The 19,654-nt window shown below is 43.8% G+C and overlaps 1 protein-coding gene and 1 pseudogene across 11 annotated transcripts in view; one reads left to right on the plus strand and one right to left on the minus strand.

Annotated features, from left to right (window-relative positions):
- The window catches only part of STAMBP (STAM binding protein), a 321,855-nt gene that overhangs the window by 285,699 nt on the left and 16,502 nt on the right, over positions 1-19,654 (plus strand). For all 11 annotated transcript variants that reach the window (XM_049784414.1, XM_049784415.1, XM_049784416.1 and 8 more), the window contains exons 3-5: positions 2,202-2,277; positions 3,336-3,431; positions 5,995-6,355. In XM_049784414.1, coding sequence (XP_049640371.1) covers positions 2,202-2,277; positions 3,336-3,431; positions 5,995-6,355 — 533 coding nt within the window. The remainder of the gene's footprint in view (positions 1-2,201; positions 2,278-3,335; positions 3,432-5,994; positions 6,356-19,654) is intronic.
- On the minus strand, positions 17,346-19,447 carry LOC126024561 (transcription factor Sp3-like; annotated as a pseudogene).

Genomic DNA, 19,654 nt, shown 5'->3' on the forward strand with positions numbered 1-19,654 from the left:
CAGCCTAGGCTAGTGTGGGCAAAGTAGACGCCTTACCACTTGCGCCACTGCTCTGGCCCCCAAAGGGAAGTTTTATAGAATAATTTTGATTACAGTATTCACCTCTTCTTGGGACCAGGGAGATAGGTCAACAGGCTGCAGTACATTCTGGGCAGATAGAAGCCCCGGCAACAAAGATCCCTTACCTCAAGGTATAAACTGATTTTGGTGGCCTCTGATCTGTGTCACTGGGAGTGGTGGCTCCCCAGACCCTCAGAACTCTTCTTTGAAGACCTCCTTAAGAGAATTCCACCTCTCTTTAGGAGACCTTGTCAAATTGGGTTGGAAAATAAAAATTTCATGTTCCAAATATAGACATGAAACAAGGGAGATCATCCATAGGGCATTTGTTTTAATGGTGTTGTCTTCTTTCTTTTACTGACTCCCACCAATAGGCATAAAGGGAAACAGAATATATTTACCCCAATTACAGTCAAGTATTTTAGGGATGTAAGCGAGCTGCCCCTCAGTTTGTTTATTATAACTCATTTCTATTAAAAGACATCTTTGTTTAGAACCCTCCCAGTATTTCTGGACATCATAGGAGGCCCTATGAGGTAGCTTGGTAATTAAGCATAGATTCTGGAACTTGCCTGCAGCTATTGAAGATATGATTCTGCCTCTATGCACTCTCACAAGCCACTGAAGCACCCTTTGTTTTCACTGTTCCCCAAAAGCCATTATAGGATTCTGCAGAACTGTTGGATGTATGAATTGTTTTTCTTTCTCTTTGGGCTCTATAGCCAAGGACAAGAACTGAAAGAGAAAATCTAGCATCTTGTGTTTCCCCAAAAATAATTCATCGGGAATCAGAACTCACAATACATCTGTAATGTGCACATATTATACACATGTCATGTACCAAATATATAATTATTTCTGTGTTTGGCATGATGCAAGGGTGGTCTACTTTTTTTTTTAAGCAACTTTAACTCCAAAGAAGAGAGAAAAAAAAGATACACCAAGGCTAAGATTGGTCACGGATCATGAGTTTAATCAGCTTTTTGCTGCCAAACAGTTCTTTAAAACGTTTTTGTTTTTTTTTGGGGGGGGGGGGAATCACACCCAGCAGCGCTCAGGGGTTACTCCTGGCTCTACACTCAGAAATACCCCTGGCAGGCACGGGGGACCATATGGGATGCCGGGATTCAAACCACCGTCCTTCTGCATAGAAGGCAAACGCCTTACCTCCATACTATCTCGCCACCCCCTAAAAAAATTTTTTTTTTTTGGTTTTTGGGCCACACCCGGCATTGCTCAGGGGTTACTCCTGGCTGTCTGCTCAGAAATAGCTCCTGGCAGGCACGGGGGACCATATGGGACACCGGGATTCGAACCAACCAACTTAGGTCCTGAGTCGGCTGCTTGCAAGGCAAACGCTGCTGTGCTATCTCTCTGGGCCCCCTAAAAATTTTTTTTGACAGAGGCAGAAACCTGTTGTAGTCACATGAAAACAGTCTTTTGGGGGGGGGATATATTTTCAGGAGGTCAGGTGGGCTCTTTTCTTTCCCCATAATTTTTTGGAGACGGTAAAAGAGGCTTTTGATGACCCTACAGTACTTAGAGGCTATCCATGTACAGTATTATATGTAATAAGATAATATATATAGGGGCCAGCGAGGTGGCACTAGAGGTAAGGTGTCTGCCTTGCAAGCATTAGCCAAGGAAGGACCGTGGTTTGATCCCCCGGCGTCCCATATGGTCGCCCCAAGCCAGGGGCGATTTCTGAGCGCATAGCCAGGAGTAACCCCTGAGCATCAAACGGGTGTGCCCCCCCAAAAGATAATATATATAATAATATAGTATATGCATGTATAGTATTATAGCTTAGAGGCCATCATTGGGGGCCATAGAGTGCTAGAGATAGCATTGGAGGCTCCAATGTGAAAAGCATATGCTCAGGCCCTTTGAGTTATCTCCCTTTAGACCCTCCCACCATTTTCTTTTTTTTGTGTGTTGCAAGGGTCTTTGGCTTTTTACTGTCTCCTGTTTCTGCTGGAGAGTGAAACACATTGTTTCCAGTTCTTTCCAGCAACTGAAATGGGTTGGGAACAGGACCCATTCCTGCTCATCATGCAGGGACATATCAAAGCAGAATGCTTCCAAGTCTTTTTGATGCCTAGATATTTTCTTCACTGGTGATCTTTCTGCTGTTTCCTTAGGCTCTTTATTGAGAAACTGCCAAAGCATCGAGACTATAAATCTGCTGTCATTCCTGAAAAGAAAGATACAGTAAAGGTAGGTCTTCACTTTTATTCTTGCCATCTGAAACTTTCTTTTTTTTTTTTTTGGTTTTTGGGCCACACCCGGCGGTGCTCAGGGGTTACTCCTGGCTGTCTGCTCAGAAATAGCTCCTGGCAGGCACGGGGGACCATATGGGACACCGGGATTCGAACCAACCACCTTTGGTCCTGGATCGGCTGCTGGCAAGGCAAACGCCGCTGTGCTATCTCTCCGGGCCCGCCATCTGAAACTTTCAAAGAGGCACAGATTAACTTCAACACAAAAGTAACTGTGGAGGCTGGAGAGATAGCATGGAGGTAAGGCACTTGCCTTGCATGCAGAAGGACGCTGGTTCAAATCCTGGCATCCCATGTGGTCCCCTGAGCCTGCCAGGAGCGATTTCTGAGCATAGAGCCAGGAGCAACCCCTGAGTGCTGCTGGTTGTGACCGAAAAACCAAAAAAAAAAGAAAAGAAGGGCCCGGAGAAATAGCACAGCAGCGGCGTTTGCCTTGCAAGCAGCCGATCCAGGACCTAAGGTGGTTGGTTCGAATCCCGGTGTCCCATATGGTCCCCCGTGCCTGCCAGGAGCTATTTTTTTTTTTTTTTTTGGTTTTTGGGCCACACCCGTTTGAAGCTCAGGGGTTACTTCTGGCTATGCGCTCAGAAATCGCCCCTGGCTTGGGGGACCATATGGGACACCGGGGGATCGAACCGTGGTCCGTCCTACGCTAGCGCTTGCAAGGCAGACACCTTACCTCCAGCGCCACCTTCCCGGCCCCCCAGGAGCTATTTCTGAGCAGACAGCCAGGAGTAACCTCTGAGCACCGCCGGGTATGCCCCCCCCCCCCAAAAAAAAAGAAAAAAAAAGAAAAGAAAAAAGTAACTGTGTCTGTATCTGAGCATCAAATCCCACAGCAAGAGATGAGGCCATTTTGCCAGAACTGTTGTAAATAGGAAATGGCATCATTGGGGAAACACAGTTGCCTTTGCCAATTTAAATCTTCTGTTAAATCTTTAAATCTTAGTTTGTTGAAAATTGTCCTAATTCTGAGCTTTTTGTTTTGTATCATAGAAATTAAAGGAGATTGCTTTTCCCAAAGCAGAAGAACTAAAGGCAGAACTATTAAAACGATATTCCAAAGAATATACAGATTATAATGAAGAAAAGGTGAGTTTTCTTTTCTTTTTTTTTGTTTTTTTGGACCACACCCTTTTGATGCTCAGGGGTTACTTTTGGCTAAGGGGATTGAACCGAGGTCCTTCCTTGGCTAGCGCTTGCAAGGTAGACACCTTACCTCTAGCACCACCTCTCCAGCTGCAGAAAAGGTGAGTTTTCAACGGTAGAAATAAGAAGGAAATTATTTTGGTTTAAAATACATTACTTAAAAAGAACCATTGACCCGGTGTCCCATATGGTCCCCCATGCCTGCCAGGAACTATTTCTGAGCAGACAGCCAGGAGTAACCCCTGAGCACCGCCGGGTGTGGCCCAAAAACCAAAAAAAAAACCAAAAAACAAACAAACAAAAAAAAGAACCATTGATTAAAAACAACAGTAACAACAGACCTGTATAGGGGTCACACCCTTTGTTGCTGGGAGTGGGGCATGTGATTCTGGGGATGGAATTCGGGGTCTAACATATGTGCTACCTTCTTGACCTCTAGATCCTGTGATTTTTTTTTTTTTTTTTTTTTTTTTTTTTTGGTTTTTGGGCCACACCCGGCGGTGCTCAGGGGTTACTCCTGGCTGTCTGCTCAGAAATAGCTCCTGGCAGGCACGGGGGACCATATGGGACACCGGGATTCGAACCAACCACCTTTGGTCCTGGATCGGCTGCTTGCAAGGCAAACGCGCTGTGCTATCTCTCCGGGCCCAGATCCTGTAATTTTAATGCAATATTTTACTTTGGCAAAGACAAGAAACACACAGCAGGGCACATGTATTTAGAGTGAAGATTCTAAAAGTTTTAGCTTGCTATTCTAGATCAGAAGCTTCTCAATTTTTTTAGTCTACTGTCCACTTTTCAGAAAAAAAAATTCCCGTAGTCTTGTCCATCCTGTGTCTCTGTGTCCATCCCAGTCTTCCTCCGCATCCCTCAGGTTTACCTTTATAGTTTTATTTTCTTTCTTTCTTTCTTTTTTTTTTTTGTTTTTTGGCCCACACCCGGCAGTGCTCAGGGGTTACTCCTGGCTGTCTGCTCAGAAATAGCTCCTGGCAGGCATGGGGGACCATATGGGACACCGGGATTCGAACCAACCACCTTTGGTCCTGGATCAGCTGCTTGCAAGGCAAACACCACTGTGCTATCTCTCCGGGCCCTAGTTTTATTTTCTTTTGGGGCCACACCCAGCAGTTTTCAGGGGTTACTCCTAGCTCTGCATTCAGAAATCACTCCTGACAAGGCTCGAGGGACCATATAGGATGCCTACGATCAATTCTAGATCAGCGCATGCAAATAAATCACCCTACTTATTTTACTATCCCTCTGGCCCCAAGGTCTACCTTATTAAGCCAGCAAATAGAAAGGGCTCCCAATTGAGTCCAAAGCTACTGCTGCCCACACCTCACCCATCCAATGCCCCCCTAGGTGGCAGTATTACTCACTTTGGGGAGCATGCCTCTAAGGACTGCCTCTAAGGACATGCTTCTTGATTGCAAAATCTAGAAAAAGAGCTTAAGAACAGTGAAAACTGGACCAGAGAGATAGCACAGCATCTGCCTTGTACGCATCTATCCAGGACGATGGTAGTTTGAATCCCAGCATCCCATATGGTCCCCTATGCCTGTCAGGAGTGATTTCTGAACCCAGAGCCAGGAGTAACCTCTGAGTGCATCTGGGTGTGACCCCCCAAAAAAATTAAAATAAAAAAAGAACAGTGAGGGACTGGAGAGATAGCACAGTGTTAGGGTGTTTGCCTTGCACACAGCTGATCCAGAGTGGACGGTGGTTTGAATCCCAGCATCCATATGGTCCCCTGATCCTGCCAGAAGCGATTTCTGAGTACAGAATCAGGAGTAACCTCTGAGCAGTGCAAAAAGAAAAAAAAAAGAAGAAAAAAGAACATTGAAAACTCTTACCAAATCTTAGGTTTTTAGGTCCATAATTTGTGGGATGAAAGTATATGGGAAACCCTTTTATCCTTCCCCATGAAGATCCAAAATCATGCAGAAAAATTCTCAAACTACTCAGTCGTCTGTGCCAGACTGCAAATATGTGACTTTGTGTATGACTTTGTAGCTGTCTGCTAAGCTTTATTCTACACTCTAATGTTAAAAATCAACAAAGTGAAACTAGGAGACATACATTTATTTATTAAGTCACCGTTGCTGCTAAGAGCCACTTGCAGAATCTGGTAGTGCTGGAATTCAAACTCGAGATTCCTGCATGCAAAACATGTACTCATCGCCTTGAGCAATCTCTCTGATCCCTGCCAGGCTAGTAGTTTCAAGACACCAAGTAAGGGAAAAACCTTAAGTTATTGCCTGATAGTTTTTTCATCTGAAATAATTGTTCTGTAATCACCAGAAAATTTCCAGGGACTTCATTTTGGGTTAACATTTAATAGAGGCTCTGGCACAGCAGGTCTGCCTTGCCTTTGCCTTAACCATCCTGTTTAAGATTATGGATGGTGCCTTTGGCTCCCTGTTGAGAAGCCTTGTTCCCTTTGTTCTGCTAAGGTTTTAAGTCACCTGAGCAGAGAGTGTCTTTCCTCACTCTTCTTTCTTTATAGAAAAAGGAAGCAGAAAAATTTGCCCGGAACCTGGCCATCCAGCGGGAGCTGGAGAAAGAAAGGCAGAGGGTTGCACAGCAGAAGCAACAACAGTTGGAGCAAGAGCAGTTCCATGCCTTTGAGGAGATGATTCGGAACCAGGAGCTAGAAAAGGAACGGCTGAAAATTGTACAGGAGTTTGGGAAGGTGGACCCTGGTCAAGGTGGCCCCTTGGTTCCTGACTTGCCCTCCCCAGATGTGTTCCCCACAGCTCCAGTCTCATCTACACAGGGCCTGGATTACATTACAACACATAGGCCCACAAAGCCTCCTGTGGTGGACAGGTCCTTGAAACCCAGTGCTTTGAACAACTCAGAAAGTAGTAAGTGCATTTGTCTTCTCTTCTATCTCAGTCGCTGCCCAGTGAATTCATTCTGTTATCACTGCCACAGTCCCACTCATTTGACTGTGGTAATCAGATTCCATTGTTGGTTTAGTATTGCTGTGGCATAGCCCGCCACACTGAATAGACTGTGGAGGTGGTTATTGCTTAAGTAAAGTACATAACTGATCAGTTCCTGCTTAACTTAGTTTTCAAAAACTAATACTGCTTTGAAAATCAGACCCCAGCTATTAAGGCTTATAAAGATTTGAAATGTTCAGTGAGCTAGAGACCACTGTTGTCTTTTTTTTTTTTTTTTTGGTTTATACTACCTGCTGTAATATCACTCCAGCCCTTGAAATAAATTTTTTTTTTTTTTTGGTTTTTGGGCCACACCCGGCGATGCTCAGGGGTTACTCCTGGCTGTCTGCTCAGAAATAGCTCCTGGCAGGCACGGGGGACCATATGGGACACCAGGATTTGAACCAACCACCTTTGGTCCTGGATTGGCTGCTTGCAAGGCAAACACTGCTGTGCTATCTCTCCGGGCCCAAATTTTTTTTTTTTAAGATTTTTTTTCTTCCCATTTATTTATTTATTTATTTATTTATTTATTTATTTGGTTTTTGGGCCACACCTGGCTATCTGCTCAGAAATAGCTCCTGACAGGCACGGGGGACCATATGGGACATCGGGATTCGAACCAACCACCTTTGGTCCTGGATCGGCTGTTTGCAAGGCAAACACCGCTGTGCTATCTCTCCGGGCCCGAAATAAAATTTTTTTAGACCATGCCTAGCAGTATTCAGGGTTTACTGCTGTCACTGTATTTAGAAATCATTCATTCGGGGGCCGGAGAGATAGCATGGAGGTAAGGCGTTTGCCTTTCATGCAGGAGGTCATCGGTTCGAATCCCGGCGCCCCATATGGTCCCCTGTGCCTGCCAGGAGCAATTTCTGAGCCTGGAGCCAGGAATAACCCCTGAGCACTGCCAGGTGTGACCCAAAAACCAAAAAAAAAAAAAAAAAAAAGAAATCATTCATTCTTGGTAGGGATAACCTGGGGATTGAACCCAGGATAGCTGTATGTAAGGCAAGTTCCTTCACTACTCTGCTATTTCTCAGGCTCTATAAAACTTTTTTTTTGTTGTTTGTTGTTGTTATTGTTGTTGTTGGGCCACACCGTGCAGTGCTCAGGGATTACTTCTGACTCTACTCAGGGTTCATTCCTGGTGTTCTTGAGGGGACCCCATATAAGATGCCAGGGATTAAACCTAGGTCAGCCACATTTGAGTCAAATGCCCTACCCACTTTGCTATCGCTCTGGCCCCGTTTTTTACTTTTTAATTTAATTTATTTACAGAGCATGTATCACAGAGTTGACATTGTTGATCATGATTAGTAGGTGGCTTTAGATACACATTGGCATCAAAGTTGGTGTGTTCCTAGGGGGTGACTAAAAAATGTAAATGGAGTTATGGCCACATTCCAAGCACCATTATTGATATTGGAGCCTTTGTGGGCCATGTTTTTGAATCTCAGGTCTTTTAGAAGTAGAAGGCAAGGCGGGCCTGGAGAGATAGCACAGCGGCGTTTGCCTTGCCAGCAGCCGATTCAGGACCAAAGGTGGTTGGTTCGAATCCCGGTGTCCCATATGGTCCCCTGTGCCTGCCAGGAGCTATTTCTGAGCAGACAGCCAGGAGTAACCCCTGAGCACCGCTGGGTGTGGCCCAAAAACCAAAAAAAAAAAAAAAAAAAAAAAAGAAGTAGAAGGCAAGGGGAGGTTACACACACTCTGATAAAACATCCTAGTATGTCAATCCAAATACTAGCATACCTGGAATTTGATCAGATTGGTATCTCAACAGAGAGCCATAGAAGAGTGGTGAAGCGGAGCCACCTACAAAACCATGGTTGTGGGTGATGAGTATAGCAGGTATGGTGGAACAGGGACTTAGCCCTCCATCTCTTCCCAATATTGCCATCTTTCAGCTGCATGACTGGTCTCCCCATAATTTTTTTTTTTGGTTTTTGGGTCACACCTGGCAATGCTCAGGGGTTACTCCTGGTTCTATGCTCAGAAATCGCTCCTGGCAGGCTCAAGGGACCATATGGGATGCTGGGATTTGAACCAATGACCTGCATGAAAAGCAAATACCTTACCTCCATGCTATCTCTCCAGCCCCAATCCCCATAATTTTTTATGGCTTGGTTTACGTCTCTTTGAAAACAGAGTGAGTCTATGGAGTATGTACAACTATGTATGTCAACTATGTTTGTGTACATAGTTTCCCTAAACAAACAAAACAAACTATTTTAAAGCCACTAAATTGTGTTTACAGTAAATATTGTATAACATTAGTGACAATTCTTTTTTTTTTATGATTTTTTTTTTTTTTTTTTGGTTTTTGGGCCATACCCGGTGATGCTCAGGGGTTACTCCTGGCTATGTGCTCAGAAGTCGCTCCTGGCTTGGGGGACCATATGGGACACCGGGGGATCGAACCACGGTCCATCCAAGGCTAGCACAGGCAAGGCAGGCACCTTACCTCTAGCGCCACCGCCCGGCCCCAACATTAGTGACAATTCAATATAGCCATCAGACTAGCAAAAGTTTGTTCTCACCCACTTTTGAGAAAATAACCATCATGGCAGTATGAAACATATACATTTATCAGGAGAGGAAGACTGTGAGATAGACCATCAAGGTAGGACATGTGCCAGACATGCACTCTGGCCTGGGTTTGATCCCTGCAGAAGTATATCACCTTCTGAGTATGACTGAATGTAGCTCGAGTCACCAAGCAATAGAAGTAGCCACATCATGGCCCAGTTGGTTAAGCGTCTCTGGAAGTGGCTCAGTTTCCATCTCCACTGCATGGCCACTCTTAGTCACTCATCTCTCAAACGAAGACACAAAATAGGTTTCTGGAGGCAGGAATCCGTTTTTATTTAAGGAAACTCCCCTTAATCTTCATTTAAGAAAACATACTCTGAAAGAGGGCAAGGAGTGCTGGATGATAGTCTGGTCTTTGGGGTTTTCTCCTTGTTCTCAACAGGCTCGTCTTCTTTTTTGGTTTTTGGGCCACACCCGGTGATGCTCAGGGGTTACTCCTGGCTATGCTCTCAGAAGTCGCTCCTGGCTTGAGGGACCATATGGGACACCGGGGGATCGAACCACAGTCCATCCAAGGCTAGCGCAGGCAAGGCAGGCACCTTACCTCTAGCGCCACCGCCCGGCCCCTCGTCTTCTAGTACTGTTCCTTTAGAATGTCTCTGCTCTAGTCGACTTGGACTCCTGTGTTCCTAGAATAGTCCCTAGATGCTTTTCTCCAAGGAGCTTTTGAATATATCCAAAGATATAATAAATATCTTTTAAATAGTTGCCCTGAACCTAAAAAAAAAGAAAAAAAAACTTCCTTTCTCTATCTCGGCCTTCTCTGCTTTTCTTGAAAGTTTTCTAGATCCCCTTTCCTTGGATAAGATTGATTTTCTCCTCAGTTTCCAGAGATCCTAACATCTATCAGGCAGTGGAAATTTCATTGAATGGATGTCATGGTCATGGGTCAACAGCTAGATTTGAACTCCTTGAAGGTTAGGACTATAGTCTTCTCCGTTGTATGCACTACAGATTATTCTGTATCTTGTCAATGTTCATGCACTGACTATGGATTTGGAAAGAGAAGCCTATGCCAGATCTTGCTGATCCTCTTTGGATCCTTTTAGGTGCAGCCTGCAGGGCTCCTGCTCTGACCTGGCTCCACCCAGCAGTTCAGTGCCAGAGCACAACTTCCCTTTTCACTTTTTTCTTAAAATGAAGACTTACCTGAAAGTCAACTCTATCTCTGGCCTGCATGAAGTTTTCACCTGGGATGCAAGCTCTGTCATTGGCTTTGGGAGAGGGGGTTGGGGATATTTTGGGGCCATTCCTGGGGATGCTCAATTTTACTCTTGGCTCTGCACTAAGAAATCACTCCTGATACTCCTCTTCCATATGGGGGTTAAATCCAGGTCAGCAGGAACAAACCCAGTGCTGTACCTGCTTTACTACCTCTCCAGCTCCTGTCATTGTCATTTTGTAGTAGGCTCATGAGCGGCCCTACTCATTCAGGCCTTTTTCGAGGACCACAATGTTTTTCATTATTACATTTTGGCGTTCGAAGTTTCTTCTCAAGGAATAAATTCTCTTAGAATTAGTGATTCAAGTGATTTTTTTCCTGTTCTCTAGTATATAGCCTAGTATTTCTTTGGAAGTCAGAGTCATATTCTGTAGTAGTCTCCTTTGAAATAAGAGAGGTTAAAAGTTAAAATTTGGGGCCGGAGAGATAGCATGGAGGTAAGGCGTTTGCCTTTCATGCAGAAGGTCATGGGTTCGAATCCCGGCGTCCCATATGTCCCCCATGCCTGCCAGGAGCAATTTCTGAGCATGGAGCCAGGAGTAACCCCTGATCACTGCCAGGTGTGACCCAAAAACCACAAAAAAAAAAAAAAAGTTAAAATTTGGCTGAGTGTGACTTGTGACTTTTTTAATTCTTTGTATTAAGTTGATACATAATTCTGACTAGTTAAGAAACTTCTTTTATTTTTGGGGCCAGAGAGATAGCATGGAGGTAAGACATTTGCCTTTCATGCAGAAGTTCATTGGTTCGAATCCCGTTATCCCATATGGTCCCCCGTGCCTGCCAGGAGCAATTTCTGAGCATGGAGCCAGGAGTAACCCCTGAGCACTGCCGGGTGTGACCCAAAAACCACACAAAAAAAAAGAAACTTCTTTTATTTTTTTCAAAAGAAAGAAAATAGTGTTTTATTAACTACCACACCATTATAATACACTGTAAACATACAATGAAGTAGACTTTAAATTTGAGGTGGTCTTAAGAGTAACATGAATAGAATGCCAAATTCCCAAATAGATAAACTGTGCAGATATGGGTATACATTTTTTGTTTTGTTTTGTTTTGTTTTTTTGGATTTTTTGGGCCATACCTGGCAGTGCTCAGGGGTCACTCCTGGCTGTTTGCTTAGAAATAGCTCCTGGCAGGCACGGGGGACCATATGGGACACCGGGATTCCAACCAACCACCTTTGGTCCTGGATCGGCTGCTTGCAAGGCAAATGCCGCTGTGCTATCTCTCTGGGCCTGATATGGGTATACATTTAAGAGAATTGTGTAGGTCTTACAAAACCAGCAATGAAACTTTATTTGTACATTTTATTAATAAATGAAAATACAGGACTGGAGTGATAGCACAGCAGTAGGGCATTTGCCTTGCATGCAGCCGATCCAGGACGAACCTTGATTCTATCTCCGGCATCCCTTATGGTCCCCAGAGTCAGGAGCAATTTCTGAGTGCATAGCCAGGTGTAACCCCTGAGCATCACCAGGTGTGGCCCCAAAAGCAAAATATATATATTTTAATATATATATATATATATATATATATATATATATATATTTTAAGGAATGAAGCAAAGAAGGAAAATGGTTGATATTTAGAAGCAGACTGTCTGACTAGACATAAATAAGACTTACAAAGTATCATAAAACCTCTAGTTTCTATAACTAATATTCATATGGTTGGAGTAAAGTCACTATGGAAGTGATTTTGCTTACCTATGCTTGCCTATGTTACACTTGACTGGTAATTTACATGATGGCTTTTTTTTTTTTTGGTTTTTGGGCCACACCCGGTGACGCTCAGGGGTTACTCCTGGCTATGCGCTCAGAAGTCGCTCCTGGCTTGGGGGACCATATGGGACGCCGGGGGATCGAACCGCGGTCCGTCCTAGGCTAGCGCAGGTAAGGCAGGCACCTTACCTTTTAGCGCCACCGCCCGGCCCCACATGATGGCTTTTAAGGCCCTGGCAGACATGGTTTTTGGAAACAACAGATTGAATCTTTTTTGTTTGTTTGTTTTTTGTTTGTTTTGTTTTGGACGGGCCACACCCGGTGATGCTTAGGGGTTACTCCTGGCTATGTACTCAGAAATAGCTCCTGGCTTGGAAACCATATGAGACGCTGGAGATCAAACTGATCTCCTAAGTCAGCCACATGCAAGGCAAACACGCTACCAATGTGCCACTGCTCCGGCCCATGTTTGTTTTTGTTTTTGTTTTTTTGGGCCATACCAGGTGATGCTCAGTGTTTACTCCTGGCTATGCGCTCAGAAATCACTCCTGGCTTGGGGGACCATATGGGGCACAGGGGATCGAACTGAGGTTCGTCCTGGCCAGTTGCGTGCAAGACAAATGCCCTATGCTGTGCTATTGCTCCAGCCCCAACCGATTGGGTTAAAAAAAAAAAAAGAAAAAGAAGAAAAGATTTGCTAAGATGCAATACACCTTAATTTTTTTGCCCTCCAATATTCAGTGAATAGGATAATTCACTATATTTTCTAACCACCCAAATGCCTCAACCTATATATCTTTAAAACATTGGTTATATTGCCCAACTTCATTCTTCAAATATTATTAACAAGACATTTTGGAAATTAAATTATAAACATGGCTTTTTTTAATTTAATTTAAATTTTTTTTGGTTGGTTTTGTTTTTGGGCCACACCCGGCAGTGCTCAGGAGTTACTCCTGGCAATCTGCTCAGAAATAGCTCCTGGCAGGCACGGGGGACCATATGGGACGCCGGGATTTGAACCAACCACCTTAGGTCCTGGATCAGTTGCTTGCAAGGTAAATGCTGCTGTGCTATCTCTCAGGCCCCTATTTAATTTTATCTTATTGAAACAATTGTGATCTACAAAGTCTTTCATATTTGAATTTCAGATATACAGTAAATCAGGTCTATTCCCACCACCAGTGTTGACCTCTCTCCAGTAATGCTCCCAGAGTGCATCCTGTACCACAACCTATACCCCCCTTGCCTGCCCGTTTAAGACTCATTTAAATTTAGGGACCGGAGATATAGCACAGTGGTAGGGCATTTGCCTTGCAGCGGCTGACCCAGGACAGACCTGTTTGATCCCTGGCTGACCCAGGACGGACCTCGGTTTGATCCCCAGCATCCCATATGGTCCCCCTAGCCAGGAGCTATCTTTTTTGTTTTGTTTTGTTTTGGGGGGGGCCACACCCGGCGGTGCTCAGGGGTTACTCCTGGCTGTCTGCTCAGAAATAGCTCCTGGCAGGCACGGGGGACCTTATGGGACACCGGGATTCGAACCAACCACCTTTGGTCCTGGATCGGCTGCTTGCAAGGCAAACGCCACTGTGCTATTCATCTGGGCCCATCCAGGAGCAATTTCTAAGCACATAACCAGGAGTAACCCCTGAGCGTCACCAGGTGTGGCCCCCCCCCCAAAAAAAGACCCATTTAAGTTTAGATTGTTAAAGTTTAGATCTCTTGATTCTATTGTTGTTGATTTTGGCTTGGATATTTAGTTCTGTCCTTTTTATCTCTACCCAGTGTACCTCAGACGACTTAACCCCTGGCCCCTTTTTCCTTCTTAATCTGAGTCACAAGGTTCTATGAAAAAAGCAGGAGCCCTTATTTAAAAAATTAACAAAAGGGGCTGGAACACAGCAGTAGGGCATTTGACTTGCACTTGGCAGACCTGGTCAAACCAGGATTCTATCCCCAACATCCCATATGGTCTCCTGAGCCTGCCTGAAGCGATTTCTGAGCATAGAGCCAGAAGTAACTTCTGAGCACCTCAAGCAAGCAAGCAAGCAAGCAAGCAAGCAAGCGAGCTAGTGAGTGAGAGAGAGAGAGAGAGAGAGAGAGAGAGAGAGAGAGAGAGAGAGAGAGAGAGAGAAGGGAGGGAAGGAAGGAAGGAAGGAAGGAAGGAAGGAAGGAAGGAAGGAAGGAAGGAAGGAAGGAAGGAAGGAAGGAAGGGAGGGAGGGAGGGAGGAAAGAAGGGAGGGAGGAAGGGAGGGAGGGAAGGAGGGAGGAAGGGAGGGAGGGAGAAAATAAAAGGGGGTGGCAGTTTTTGGCACAGGTGCAGCAAAAGTTGGGGAAAATAGAAAGGAAAAACCTTTGGTCTAAAAAAAAAAAAAAAGCACAGGGATACCCTTCCCATGATGCATCCTGCAAGAAGACCAACTACAAGCTCCAGGCATACTAAGTTGCATATATTGAACCATCCTTGCATTACTGGGATAAAACCCACTTGGTCATAATGTATAATCTTTTTGATATGTTGTGGGATGATTCAGTTTGCTAAGATTTTGTTAAGGATTTTTCATCCATATTCATTAGTGAGAGTGGTCTGTAATTTTCTTTCTTGGTGGTATCTTTGTCAGCTTTGGGAATGACCATGATATTAGCTTTCTAGAAAGTATTAGGGAGGGTTCCTGTATCTTTGATGTTTTTGAAGAGTCTAAGGATCAACGGTAGTAATTCTCTGAATGCTTGATAAAATTCACCTGTAAATCCATCTGGTCCTAGACTTTTATTCTTGGCTAGTTTTTTTTTTTTTTTAGCTTTTTGGGTCACACCCAGTGGTGCTCAGGGGTTACTCCTGGCTGTCTGCTCAGAAATAGCTCCTGGCAGGCACGGGGGACCATATGGGACACCGGGATTCGAACCAACCACCTTTTGGTCCTGGATCGGCTGCTTGCAAGGCAAACACCGCTGTGCTATCTCTCCGGGCCCAAGCACAGGTTCCCTGGCTAGTTTTTAATAACTGTTTCAATTTCCTTACTTGTGATTGGCCTGTTCAGGCTTTCTACTTCCTCTTTCGTTTTTGGGAGATTTTATTTTTCCAGGAATCTGTCCATTTCTTCTATGCTATCTAGGTTAACTTAGTACAATTCATAATAAGCTCTCATGATGTCTTGGATTTCTCAGGGTTCTGTTGTAATCTCTCCCTCTTTCATTTCTGATTCAATTTATTTGAGTGTTTTTCTTTTTTTTTTTTCTTGTGAGTTTTTGCCAGTGGTTTGTCTGTTTTGTTTATTCTTTCAAAGAAAACCAGTTACTGGTCTCATTAATTTTTTGTATTTTTTTTGTTTCTATATTATTGATTTTTGCTCTGGTTTTTATTTTTTTATATGTTTGGGTTTCTTTGCTGTTGGTTTCCTAGCTATTTAAAGTATCCTTTTAGGTTGCTAATTTTTGTTGTTTATTGTTACTGTTTTTGGGTCACACCCGGCAACACTCAGTGGTTACTCCTGGCTCTGCACTCAGAAGTTGTTCCTGGCAGGCTCTGGGGACCATATGGGATGCCGGGATTTGAACCTGGGCTGTGTGTAAGGCAAATGCCCTACCACTGTGCTATTGCTCCAGCCCCTAGTTTGCTAATTTTATCTTTTTCTTCTTTTCTAATATAGGCCTGTATTGCTATGAGTTTCCCCCAATTCCTGCTTGTGCTGTGTCCCACAGATTTTAGCAATTTATTTCTTCATTATTATTAGTCTCAAGGAATCTCTATTTCTTCCTTGATTTCTCTTTTTTTTTGGGGGGGAGAGGGGTTTGGGCCACACTCAGCAGCGCTCAGGGGTTATTCCTGGCTCTATGCTCAGAAATCGCTCCTGGCAGGCTCAGGGGACCATATGGGATGCCAGGATCCAAACCACTGACCTTCTACATGCAAGGCAAATGCCTTACCTCCATGCTATCTCTCCGGCTCCCCCTTGATTTCCTCTTTGATCCAACTTTTGTTGAACAGCATGTTGTTTAATCTCCGGATTAGATTTTCTTCACATCTTCTTTGTACAATCATTGATCTCTTGATCTCTGTGGCATTGTGGTCTGATAAGGTGCTTCATGCAATTCTTATATTTGTAACTTTATGTAAGTTAGACTTGTGTCCTAAAACGTGGTTCTCCTAGACAAGGTTCCATGTGCACTTGAGAAGAATGTGTATTCAGATTTTTGTGGCTGAAAGGCCCTTATAATTCCATTAATCCTAGTTCTTCTAGTTTCTCATTTAGGGCTATTATTTCTTTGCTAGTGTTATGCCTAGTGGATCTATATAGTGGCCATAATGGTGTGTTGAAATTTCCCACTACTATTACATTTTCATCCATATTACATACTTTGATGGCTCTACATTTGGTGCATAAATGTTGATCAGAGTTAGTACTTTTTTTTTTTTTTTTTCCGTTTTTTTTTTTTTTTTTTTTTTTTGGGTCACACCCGGTAACGCTCAGGGGTTACTCCTGGCTATATGCTCAGAAGTTGCTCCTGGCTTGGGGGACCATATGGGATGCCCGGGGATCGAATCGTGGTCCGTCCAAGGCTAGCGCAGGCAAGGCAGGCACCTTACCTTTAGCGCCACCGCCCGGCCCCGTTAGTACTTCTTGGTCTATTGTTTTTCTGATCTGTGGTTAGTGTCCATCTATGTCTCTTAAGTACTTTCTTGAGGTTGAATGCAATGTGATCTAAGTATGGCTGTTCCAGCTTTGTTTGTTTGTTTGTTTTCCAGTGGCTTATATAATTGTTTTCTATCCTTATGCTCTGAGTCTGTATCTATCCTGAAATTTTAAGTGTGTTTCCTGAAGGCAGCAGAAGTCTGGGTTTTGTTTCCTGATTCAACCTACAACTCTGTGCCTTTTGATGTCCATTGACATGTAAGGAAGCTATTGACAGAAAGGGCTGTTGTTCATTATATTGTATAGGATTTCATTTTTTTAGATTCCAAAAGTACCTACAAAACCCATGCCATTTTACCATTTTTAATATACTATGGAATATCATACAAAGTGGCATTTCAGTGTCATGTGTAACCAAATTACTGTCAATCCAGATTTTTTTGCACATCAATAAAAAGATTTCTAAGGGGCCAGAGAGATAGCACAGTGGTAGGGCATTTGTCTTGCACGCTGTCAACCCAGGACAGACCCAGGTTCAATTCCTGGCATCCCATATGGTCCCCGAGCCTGCCAGGAGCAATTTCTGAACACAGAGCCAGGAGTAACCCCTGAGCACCAAATGGGGTTGGCCCCAAAAACAAACAAACAAACAAAAAAATTTAGGGACAATATTCTTCTCACTACTATATAAAAATAAGCATAATGAATAAGTATTTGTGTAATATTTACCCCATTGTCTCATTTCTAGAAACTGTGACAAGTGGTAAAAGTATTTCAGTGTTGGTAAGAATATCTTGATTGCTGGTGGTGGACATATTAACAGTTCCTATCCCTAAAACAGAACCTTGTTGAATATTTGCAAGGATAAGTATCATCTCATATAGTTTCACAGATGCCCACACGGTACTGCTATAGAGAATACATTTTTTATTCTGATGTGTTTTAATATATTTGGGAAGGTGGCCACTTCTCATAAAGCATTGTGAACATTCTGGACAAACAAATTTCTTCTCACCTGTATGTGTTCTGTGTCCCTGTAATTCATCACTTTGAGTAAAAATCTTTTACTACAGAACATTCAGTTACAATAGGGCGCTCCCCAGAATGCCAATGAAGATGAGCTCTCAGGGGTGAGGTCTTCCCATAGACTTTGCCACATCCTGATGAAGACAAATATCGTGCTTCTTTTGCCCAAGATTGGTACCTCTCTCACTTTCTTGTCTGGCAGTTGGGACAGATGCAAGCTATCCTCTGAAGTCTTTCCTTCTTGATGTTGTTGGTCCCCTTCTTCATCTACCACTTGTTCTTTTAAGAGTGTTAGGCCACTGGTGTTCAATGTAGAACCACTGAGCTGCTACTCTTCAGGGTCAGGTTCTTCTTTCTTGATCCTAATATCTTCAGGATTGTCGGTATTCTCTCCAGGATGTGGCTGTATGCCAGTAGAATCTGTAGAGTTCACTGTAACTATAGATTTGGCAACTGACCAGTGCTCAGACTAACTGGAGTTGAAGTCAAGACTCCACCTGTTGTATCTTGACCAAGGGTGAGTGTCTGAACAGGTATCAAAGTTATTTATTGGGCAGCAATATTTGCAAATTCTGCACATTCTGGACCTTTTGTACTTGAAAGGTGTGCCAAGTTATCTGTCCAGAAGGGGTCACTCTGTGCCTGTATTAAAAAGATTACAGGAGTCAGCTGCAGCTGAAGAATTTGCAAAGCCTGTTGTGATATATTTTTGACCACTGGCTTGCACACTGTGGATTGTCTGTGATGTAGTACCTTGCACAATTTGGCTTGATTGGTTGGCTGCTGAGACCCTTGAAGCTGGAGGTGTGTAGGCTGTGCTATAGAAACCTGAATATTCTGAGCTTGTATCTCTTCAGAAACAGGCGACTGGATATAGTCAAGCTGTTTGTGTTTTGTTGCAATATACCTATACTATCTATAGTAGCAGGTAGCTATGATGAAGACGATGGCACAAATAAATCTGTAACTGTATTAGTTTAATTAATATCAAGAGAAGCTTACTTACCAGTCTTTTTGGAGTTTTCTGAACTATCCATAGCTTGTGCTGTATTTATCAAATGTCTGTCGGCATTAATACCAGCAGTCATTTTTTGAGAACTGCCTGAAAGTCCTAAAAATCTAGATCAACACTATTGATTGGTACAAAGGTACTATTTCCTGGCAGACCAAGAGGCATATTAACAACTACTTAAGTTTGGCTAGGAAAAATGAACCACAAACTGCAACTCTCTGGACCTGAACTTGACCAGTCTGTGGCATAAGGTTCTGGATTATTAACAGGAGGTGTTCCAAAAGCAAGCAAGGTTTGATTAGAGCCAGGAATGATCTGAATCTGACCGCTTTCTTGATTTCAATTCCTATTATTTGAAGAGCCTGTGAAACCAATCTGAACCTACGGAGTCTCTGTTGACTGATCTGTGGTATTACTTGATGTTGAACATTGGACACTGTACCATTTGATGAATCTGATAACATTGGTTGATTCTGGAAATTCTGAAGGGGAAGGACTACTTGAAGTAGCAGCACTTGGAGTCTGTACTAGATTGCCAGCTTCATCTTTTATAGTTGAGGGTGTAGTTGATAAAACTTCCCATCTGTTTGGTGGTGCTCCTGACTATGCGGAAGCCAACTTACTGTCGCTTCGGCAGTGGCGGTGGGGGTGCCTGGCAATGGCGGGTTGCTGCCAGCAGAGCGAGCTGTGACGGCTGTGTTCTGGGTCCGCAGCTGCTAGCTACTGCTGTATCTGCTGTGGTTGCAGATAGTAACTGTGGCCGCCGCTGTCCAAGTCCAAGGCAGCCATTTCCTCTGGTTTCACGGGCTTTTGGGGAGCTGCAGGCACAGTGAGGCAGGCAGGTGGGGTGGGAAAGAAGGCAGGAGAGAGAGGGCCCGCGGGTGGCGCCAAAGTTACCCATTCCCCTCGCCCCTAGCCGAGAAACTTCTTCTGAGTAATAGGTTACCCCTGTCTGAACTTAGATAATAAATCCTGCTCTTTCGTTTTTCTGGAAGA

The sequence above is a fragment of the Suncus etruscus genome, chromosome 12 (genome assembly GCF_024139225.1).
Source record: "Suncus etruscus isolate mSunEtr1 chromosome 12, mSunEtr1.pri.cur, whole genome shotgun sequence".
Taxonomy (NCBI): Eukaryota; Metazoa; Chordata; class Mammalia; order Eulipotyphla; family Soricidae; genus Suncus; species Suncus etruscus.